The 8,014-nt window shown below is 64.8% G+C and overlaps 2 protein-coding genes across 2 annotated transcripts in view; one reads left to right on the top strand and one right to left on the bottom strand.

Moving 5' to 3' along the window:
• CRLF1 (cytokine receptor like factor 1) overlaps positions 1-5,603 on the top strand; it is an 8,803-nt gene extending 3,200 nt beyond the window's left edge. Inside the window, exons 2-8 of the mRNA XM_026038803.1 lie at positions 2,342-2,620; positions 3,127-3,256; positions 3,683-3,852; positions 3,945-4,102; positions 4,188-4,356; positions 4,913-5,091; positions 5,563-5,603. Of these exons, the coding sequence (XP_025894588.1) occupies positions 2,342-2,620; positions 3,127-3,256; positions 3,683-3,852; positions 3,945-4,102; positions 4,188-4,356; positions 4,913-5,091; positions 5,563-5,586 (1,109 nt within the window). The 3' untranslated portion in view covers positions 5,587-5,603. The remainder of the gene's footprint in view (positions 1-2,341; positions 2,621-3,126; positions 3,257-3,682; positions 3,853-3,944; positions 4,103-4,187; positions 4,357-4,912; positions 5,092-5,562) is intronic.
• Positions 5,604-6,072: 469 nt separating this feature from the next.
• REX1BD (required for excision 1-B domain containing) lies at positions 6,073-7,504 on the bottom strand. The gene is made up of 4 exons (XM_026038804.1): positions 7,470-7,504; positions 7,123-7,327; positions 6,437-6,525; positions 6,073-6,178 (listed from the first exon to the last, which is right to left on the bottom strand). Exons 1-4 carry the CDS (start codon positions 7,502-7,504, stop codon positions 6,106-6,108), a joined length of 402 nt encoding a protein of 133 aa, XP_025894589.1. The 3' UTR covers positions 6,073-6,105.
• Between the last annotated feature and the right edge of the window lie 510 nt (positions 7,505-8,014).

Consider the following 8,014-nt stretch of genomic DNA (forward strand, 5'->3'; position numbering starts at 1 on the left):
TCAGAGAACAATAGAGACGCTCCCCCCACACCCCCCCAGAGAACAATGAATCCCCCTTTCCCCATCCCGAACAATAGGAACCTCCCCGGATCAAGGAGCGCCCCCGGGGATGGGGGCTTGGGGGCAGTTCTGCCCTTTGGTGACTCCTGCCCTGTGCCAGTGAGTTGGGCTGAGCCACCTGTGGAATGAATCCAGGTGGGCTCAGCCTGGCAGGATGAGGTGGCCGGAGGGCTCCGTCCCCATCCCGTCCCCACAATGGGGACAAAACCCCGTCCTCACAGCAGGAAGTTCTGCTTCCTCCTGGCCGCGGGATCATCTCGAGGCGATGTTGGCCGCGATGCCGGGGAAGCCGGCAGCTCCGGCACCAGGATGCTGCGGGATCGACCCCTTCCCGCTCCCATGCTGCCCTGTCTGCCCTGCTTGGAGCCCCAGGAAGGGTCCAAGAGCAGCACTTGGAGCAGGGATTCCCATTGAGAGCAGGAGCGGGGAGGGAAAATTCCCCCCRAAAGCCCCGATCCAGGAGCCTCCTCAGCGAGGCCGCGTCCGGAGCGCCCCGCGCCAGGCGCTTCCCGGGCACCACAGGGTTAATCCCGCTGGCAATTCACTGGGGCAATTTGGGCTGGCGCCGAGGCTCCCGCTAGCCCTGCAGCACAGGGGGGAGCAGCCAGACCCACCTCATCCCGGCACCGCGACCTGCAGCCGGATCCCCCGGAGCCGCCGGGGCCGCGTGAGCGCCGGGACCAGCGTCCTGCTCGCCCGCTCCTGCTGCAGCCCCCAGGCTCTTCCTCACCCCTTTGCACCCAAATCCATGCAGGAAAAATGCCCTAAAGAGAAGGGCGGCAGAGGGAAGCGCGGGGACCGGCGGCTCCGCGCCCCGAGTGTCGCTTGCGGCGCTTTAAGCGCCTTTCTCCTCGCAGCACTCGCCTTTTGTTCCCCTCTTTTGCTCTTTCTGGGATCTTTTTTTTCCCCTCTCCCCATCCAAGCCTTTTGCAGATCTTAATAAGTTCCGAATTGCTCTTGGCCGTTTTTTATCGGCGGGTTTCTCCTTCGCTTTCCYGGCCACTTAAAACACCGATACAAAACTAAAATGAAACCCGGCCRTTGGCAAGAGAAGCGCAAACGTCCCCAACACCTTGGAAATGTGGTTTTACTTTGTAGCGTTACTTAGCACCTGATCAGTGTTATTTTATTATTTTTCTTTTTTTAATAGGAAAGCAGTAAACCTTCCAGCAGGTATTTGGGGCTGGGAGCTGCACATTCCTCCCGTGCGCTGGGTCTCTCCGGCCCTTTCCTCTCCCGCTCCGCGAATTTCACACTTTTCCCTTTTAAAACACATGTTTGGTGTTGGGAGCATGTGGAGAAGGGGGGAGAAATAGCACCGTGGGGGGAAAAACCGGCCCTGCGGCTCRGGGAGCGCCTGGTTTACGGCACTCGGAGCGGTTTCGAGCGCTGTTTGGGTTCAGATTGACTAGAATTAGGGCCCGGCACGTTGGGGCTTGCGGCGGCTCCYGCGGCGCCGGCTCCGCCGCTCTCCTCCCGGCTCAGCCAGCGGGGCCGGATGCTCCCGGACATCCCAGGGCTCCCGAGCTCCGGCCCATCCCGGCGGATGGGGCCGCTCGCGGCATGGGAAGCAGCCGCCGGGAGGGAATTGGGGTGAAGGYGCCGAAGGGGCTGATGAGGGTGACGGGCGGGAGGAAGGAGCCGCATGAGCCCCGCTTGCCTCCTACTTCCAGCCCCTTTTCTTTCCTTTTTTCCCTCGCTCTCTCCAGCCACGATCCCGTTTCCAGCCCCGCACTTTGCAAAAATAAACTGGCTGCCTTTGAAGCCCCTCGATGGCGGCAGCTCCGCGCTCAGCTCACTTTCCTTTTTTTTTTTTTTTTTTTTTTCTTTTCCATGGGGAAAAAAGAAAAGGGGCATTTCTCTTTTTTCCTTTCCTTTTTTTTTTCTTTTTTTTTTTTCCCTCCCCCCAAAATAAATAAATGGGATGGCGGTGGCAGCCTGTGCTCGGGAGTGTGTGGAGCTGCTGGCAGAGGGCTTGGAGGCAGAGATTAGCAGAAAATCCATTGTTGCTCCTGCAGTCCTTTTCCTGGAGCGGGGGGAAAATAAGAGATCCCTGCAGCCACCCCCCTGGAAAAGCCCCTTGTATCCCCAAAACGATGGAGCAGCCGGGAAGCACCCCCATATCTTGGACATTCCCTGCTTTCCCACTGCAGCAAGTGGCAGCGTTGGAGCCAGGACCCCCGTGGCGGAGCCGGCGCTTTGCGCCCTGCCAAGGGGCCGCCAGCTGGGATTTTTTTCCATCGTTTTCCCCCGTTTTTTCCCCCATTTTTCCCCCCTGCAGACCCCGCCGTCATCTCCCCGCAGGACCCCACGCTGCTCATCGGCTCCTCGCTCACGGCCACGTGCACGGTGAGCGCCGGCTCGCGCTTGCGCGCCCAGGACCTGTACTGGACGCTCAACGGGCGCCGCCTGCCCGCGGCCACCTACGCGGCGCTGGGGGCCACCACGCTCAGCGTGGCCCTCGCCCACCTCAACGGCTCCAAGCAGCAGTCCGGGGACAACCTCGTGTGCCACAGCCGCGACGGCGGCATCCTGGCCGGCTCCTGCCTCTACGTCGGACGTACGTCGTGCCGCCGCTGCCGCCGCGCACGGCCCTGCTCGCTGCAGCTTTTGCACAGCCCCTTTTTGCAATTTGCACAGCCCTTTTTGCACTCTTGCCGTTTTTTTTTGTCTTTTGCACTTTTTTTGTGCTGTTGCGTTTTTTTCTGCATTTTTGAGTTTTCTGCCTTTTTGCACTTCTGCTTTTTTTTTTTTGCATTTCTGTGCAGTTTTTGCACTTTTGCAATTTCTCATGCTTTTTGCACTTTTGCAATTTCTCATGCTTTTTGTGCTCTGGCCCTGCTGGGGGGCAGCCCCACGCTGCGCCTGGCTCTGGGGTGGGTTATTCCCCGTCACGGGGCACGTGCGGAAGGGAGCGCCCGCCCCGGGGCAGCGGCAGCAGCACAATCACCGCCCACATTAACGCCGGGGGCGGCATTTTGGGGCAAAACGGGGCAGGTTGGGGCAGGGCGGCGCTGAGCTCCGCGCGGGGCCGGGTTCAGCCCCGCCGCTGCTCTGCCCTCCCAGTGCCTCCGGAGAAGCCGGTCAACATCTCCTGCTGGTCCAAGAACATGAAGGACCTGACGTGCACGTGGGCACCGGGCACCGAGGGGGAGACCTTCCTGCACACCAACTACACCCTCAAGTACAAGCTCAGGTGGGCTGTTGCGACGCTGCTCTTCCCGCCGCAATTCCCAGGTGTTGTCAATGCCCTGGGATTCCTGTGGTGCTGCCATGTGGCTGCGGGATTCCCACGGTGTCCCAGGTCCCTTGGTGCTGCTGAATGGTCAAGGTTCCCATGGGGTGGCTGGTGGCTCCTGGGGTGCCACTGCCWGGTTGCAGTTCCCATGGGATTCTTGGGGTGCTACTGCATGGCTGTGGTTCCCATGGGATTCCCAGGGTGTTGATGCATGACCATGGTTCCCATGGGATCCCRGGGTGCTGCTGCATGGCCGTRGCTTCCATGGGATCCCAAGGTGCTGAGGCATGACCATGGTTCGCATGGGATCCCGGGGTGCTGCTGCATGGCCGTGGTTCCCATGGGATCCCAGGGTGCTGATGCACAGGACGGATTCCCGCGCAGGTGGTACGGCCGTGACAACACTTGCCAGGAATACCACACAGCCGGGCCCTATTCCTGCCACATCCCCAAGGACCTGGCGCTCTTCACGCCCTACGAGATCTGGGTGGAGGCCTCCAACCGCCTGGGGGTGGCCGTGTCCGACGTGGTCATGCTGGACATCCTTGACGTGGGTGAGCGCGGGGACACCCCGACACCCACCCCGGGGGGACGCAGGGGCTGAGGGAGGACGGCGGGTCCCGGTGACCCCGTCCGCTCCCCGCAGTGACCACGGACCCGCCGCCCGACGTGCACGTGAGCCGCGTGGGCGACCTGGAGGACCAGCTGAGCGTGCGCTGGAGCTCGCCGCCCGCGCTCAAGGACTTCCTCTTCCAAGCCAAGTACCAGATCCAGTACCGCGTGGAGGACAGCTCCGAGTGGAAGGTGGCCTGAGGATGGAGTCGGGGGTGTCCCCGTGGGGTGTCCCYGCTCCCYGTGGGGTGACSCCGCTGCCCGGCCGCCCCTGCAGGTCGTGGACGACGTGGGCAACCAGACGTCGTGCCGCCTGGCCGGCCTGCGCCCCGGCACCGTCTACTTCGTGCAGGTGCGCTGCAACCCCTTCGGCATCTACGGCTCCAAGCGCGCCGGCATCTGGAGCGACTGGAGCAACCCCACGGCCGCCTCCACGCCGCGCAGCGGTGAGCGGCCCGCTGGGGACACCGGGAATGGTCCCGCTCCATTCTGCTCCATGTTGGGTGCTGGGGACATGGGGAAGGGATCCCACTCCATATCAGATGCTGGGGATGCAGGGAATGGGTCCCACTCCATCCTGCTCTGGCCCCATGTGCTGGGGACACCGGGAAGGGTCCCGCTCCATCCCCCTGCATGTCGGGTGCTGGGGACACTGGGAAGGGGGTCTTGTTCCATGAAGGGTGCTGCGGACATAGGGAAGGGGTCCTGCTCCATCCTACTGCATGTCAAGTGCTGGGGACACCAGGAAGGGGGTCTTGCTCCATCCTGCTGCATGTTGGGTGCTGGGGACACTGGGAAGGGGGTCTTGCTCCATGTTGGGTACTGGGGACACCGGGAAGGGTCCTGCTCTATCCCCCTGCATGTCGGGTGCTGGGGACACCGGAATGGTGTCCTGCTCCATCCTGCTGTATGTCGGGTGCTGAGGACACCGGGAAGGGGGTCTTGCTCCGTGTTGGGTGCTGGTGCCACCGGGCCGGGGTGCCACGGTGCCGTGCCCCGCAGAGCGCGCGGCGGGCGGCTGCGAGCCCAAGGGCGGCGAGCAGAACAGCACCCTGCGGCGCGAGCTCAAGCAGTTCTTCGGCTGGGTGAAGAAGCACGCGTACGGCTGCTCCAACCTCAGCATCAAGCTCTACGACCAGTGGCGCGTGTGGCTGCAGAAGTCGCACAAAGCACGGAACCAGGTAGGTAAGGACCCTTTTTGCTCTTGTTTCGCTGGGCGCCGGGGTGGGGACGGCGTCGGGGCGATGCTCGGGGGCGCACGGGGTGCCTGGGGTGATGGCACCCATGGGGGATGTTGGGATGGGTGACGCTGGCCCATGGGGACGGCCCTGGGTGGGATGCTCAGGTGGGGGTGATGCTGGGGGAGCAGGGTGCTCAGGGAAGGGGGTTGGGGTGAGGGCACCCAAGGGTGCTCTGCTGGGGGCGGTGGTGTTATGGCATGGTGCTTGGGGGCCGGGGCCAGCATGGGGTGTCACCAAGACCCCCATGCAGGGGATGCYCAGGGCGAGGGGGCTGTGGGGTGACGTGTGGGGAGCAGGGCAGCACCAGGGGTGACACTGGGCCTGGGGGCACCCCCCGAGGGCTGCTTGGGGCCAGGGCACCCAAGGGTGCCGGCTCCACGGCCTCCAAGCAGGGCCGTGCTCTCCTCGCAGGTGCTACCCGGAGATAAGTTGTAGCCCCTGCAGCGCCCCCAGGACGGCAGCGCCCGCCCGCAGCCCCCCGTGCCCCCCCTGGGGCGGCCAGCGGCTCCGTGGCCCCAGGGGGGCTGCTCGGGCACGGGGGGCACCGGGGGGGCCGCACTGCAGCAGCTCCCGGTGCCCGCGGGCGCGYGAGGGGGGTCCGGCCGCGGCGGCGGCCGCGGGGCTTCGCCCGGTGCCTGCGCTCGCCTTGATTCAAACCAGCCTCTCTCCATTTCTTTTTTTTTTTTTTTTTTGGTTACATTTCAGTCAATTAGGAACAGATTTGAGCTTAATGCCAATAAAACCGCTGTAACCCCCCCCGCCCGGGCCTGCATCAGCCGAGCGGGCGGCCAAGGGCTCCCCCCTCCCACACCCCCCAAGTCACCCCCCTTTTACTCAGCCGGTCCTGTGCTTATTGGGGGGGGGTCTCTATGGGGGCAGGAGCAGCGGGGCCCCCCGGGCACCCCCGTCCTGCCGGGGGGGCCGCGCGGGGCCCCGCTCCCCCGGGGCCGCCCATCACTCGGCTTCTTCCGAATCGTACTTGAGGTCCTGGAGAATTTCGCTGATTGCCTCCATGGTTTTAATTAGCCTAGGAGAGCGGATGGAAACTATAAATAAAGCGCATATGGAGCGTATTAGGCGGCCCGCGGCGCCTGCCCCGCGCTGTTTATGAAACACGCGGCCCCGGGGGGGCGGCCGGGCCCGCGGCACCCCCGGGCTCCCGGCAGCGCCGCCGGGGCCCGTCCGGCCCCTCCGGCCCCTTCCCAGGGGATGTCGAGGCGGGAGCTGATTCCCCCCCACCCAGGCCCCCTCGGTGGCTGTCGCGTCCCCCTCCGCTGTCACCTACTTGTGCTTGAGCTCCCGCACCTCCTGCTCGTGGGCGTCCACGCCGGGCTCGTCCTGCGCGCGCTGCCGGGCCAGCTGCAGCTGCGCCGTCTGCGGGGGCACAGCGGGACCCTGCCTCTGGCCCCAGCCCCTTGCCAGCACCCTGGTCACGGTCCCCATCCTGGTCACGGTCCCCACTGTGGCCTTGCTCCCCATTCTGCTCACAGTCCCCATCCTGGCCTTGCTCCCCATCCTGGTCACGGTCCCCATTGGGGTCTTGGTCCCCATCCTGGTCTCCAGGGCAGTCCCCAGGCTCCTCCTGGTCCCCACCCCACTTCCCAGGGCAGTCCCCATCCTGGTCACAGTCCCTGTTCTGGTTCCATTCCCTATCCCAGTCTCCAGGGCAGTCCCCATGCTGCTCCTGGTCCCCTTCCCTGTTCCCAGTCTGGTCATRGTCCCCATTCTGGTTCCATTCCCTATTCTAATCCCCATGGGATTTTCCATGCTGTTCCTGGTCCCCATCTCACTTCCCAGGGCGCTCCCCATCCCCCTCCTGGTCTCCATCCTAGCTCCATTCCCTCTCCCGCTCCCCAGGGCAGTTCCCATCCCGCTCCCGGTCTCCATCTCGGCTCTGTCCCCACTCCCGGTTCCCAAGGCGCTCCCCATCCCGGCTCCGTGCCCTGTCCYGGGGCGCGCGGCGGCTCTCACCAGCCGCAGCTTCTCCTGCTCGCGCTCCTGGACGCGGACGAGGTGCTGGGCGAGCTCGGGGCGGCCGAGCTGCTGGCGCAGGCGCCGCTCGATGCCCAGCACCTCGCGCGAGATGCCCCCGAAGGCGGCCGTGAGCTCGTGCACCAGCTGCCGGTAGCGCGGGAAGTCGTAGTGCGGCGCCGCGCGCAGGTACGCGCGGTGGCCCCTGGGGACACGGCACCGTCACCGCCGCCCCCGCGGCTGCACGGGGGTCCTGCCCCTCGCCGCGGCCTCCGCTCTTCCCTCCGGGGCTGCTTTTCCYGGGAAGGGCTCGGGAGCTGCCGGGCTGGCAGCCCTGGTGGCTTTACCTGCCTTGGCCCTCATGGGGGGGCTCTTTGGCCATGTGGGTTTTTTGGGGTGTTTTGGGTTAGTTTGCAAGCCCRCGGGCTCGGGATGTAGATCATGCCGTGGGGGCTGCTCAAATGGGACACAGGGGCGCCCCGAGCGGCTGCAACCTGGAGCCCGGCAGCTCCAATGGGATGGCCGGGGGCTGCGCTGCAGCGTGCACGGATGTGGCATGCAGGGACGGGGGCTGCAGGATGCATGGATGCAGGGCTGCAACATGCAGGGATGCAGGATATCCATGGAAGGGGATGCAGGATGTGGGATGTAGGGCTGYGGGGTGCCAGGCTGCGGGTTGCAGGATGTGGGATGCAGGCTGAGGGTTGCAGGGCTGCAGATTGCAGGGCTGTGGCATGCCCAGTTGTGGGATGCAAAATATGGGATGCGGGTTGCAGGGCTGTGAGATGCGGGGCTATGGGATGCCCAGCTGTGGGATGCAGGGTGTGGGATGCGGGTTGCAGGTTCCAGGATGTGGGGTGCGGGCTGTGGGTTGCAGGATGCGGGGTGCAGG

The sequence above is a fragment of the Nothoprocta perdicaria genome, unplaced genomic scaffold (genome assembly GCF_003342845.1).
Source record: "Nothoprocta perdicaria isolate Ctin4 unplaced genomic scaffold, notPer1 scaffold_218, whole genome shotgun sequence".
Lineage (NCBI taxonomy): Eukaryota > Metazoa > Chordata > Aves > Tinamiformes > Tinamidae > Nothoprocta > Nothoprocta perdicaria.

Coding starts and splice junctions, on each gene's coding strand:
- REX1BD (XM_026038804.1), bottom strand. CDS start 7,504: ATGGCCAAAGAGCCCCCCCATGAGGGCCAAGGCAG. Junction 6,526..7,122: donor AGCAGGAGAAGCTGCGGCTG/GTGAGAGCCGCC, acceptor GTGCCCCCGCAG/ACGGCGCAGCTGCAGCTGGC. Junction 6,179..6,436: donor GTGCGGGAGCTCAAGCACAA/GTAGGTGACAGC, acceptor CCGCTCTCCTAG/GCTAATTAAAACCATGGAGG.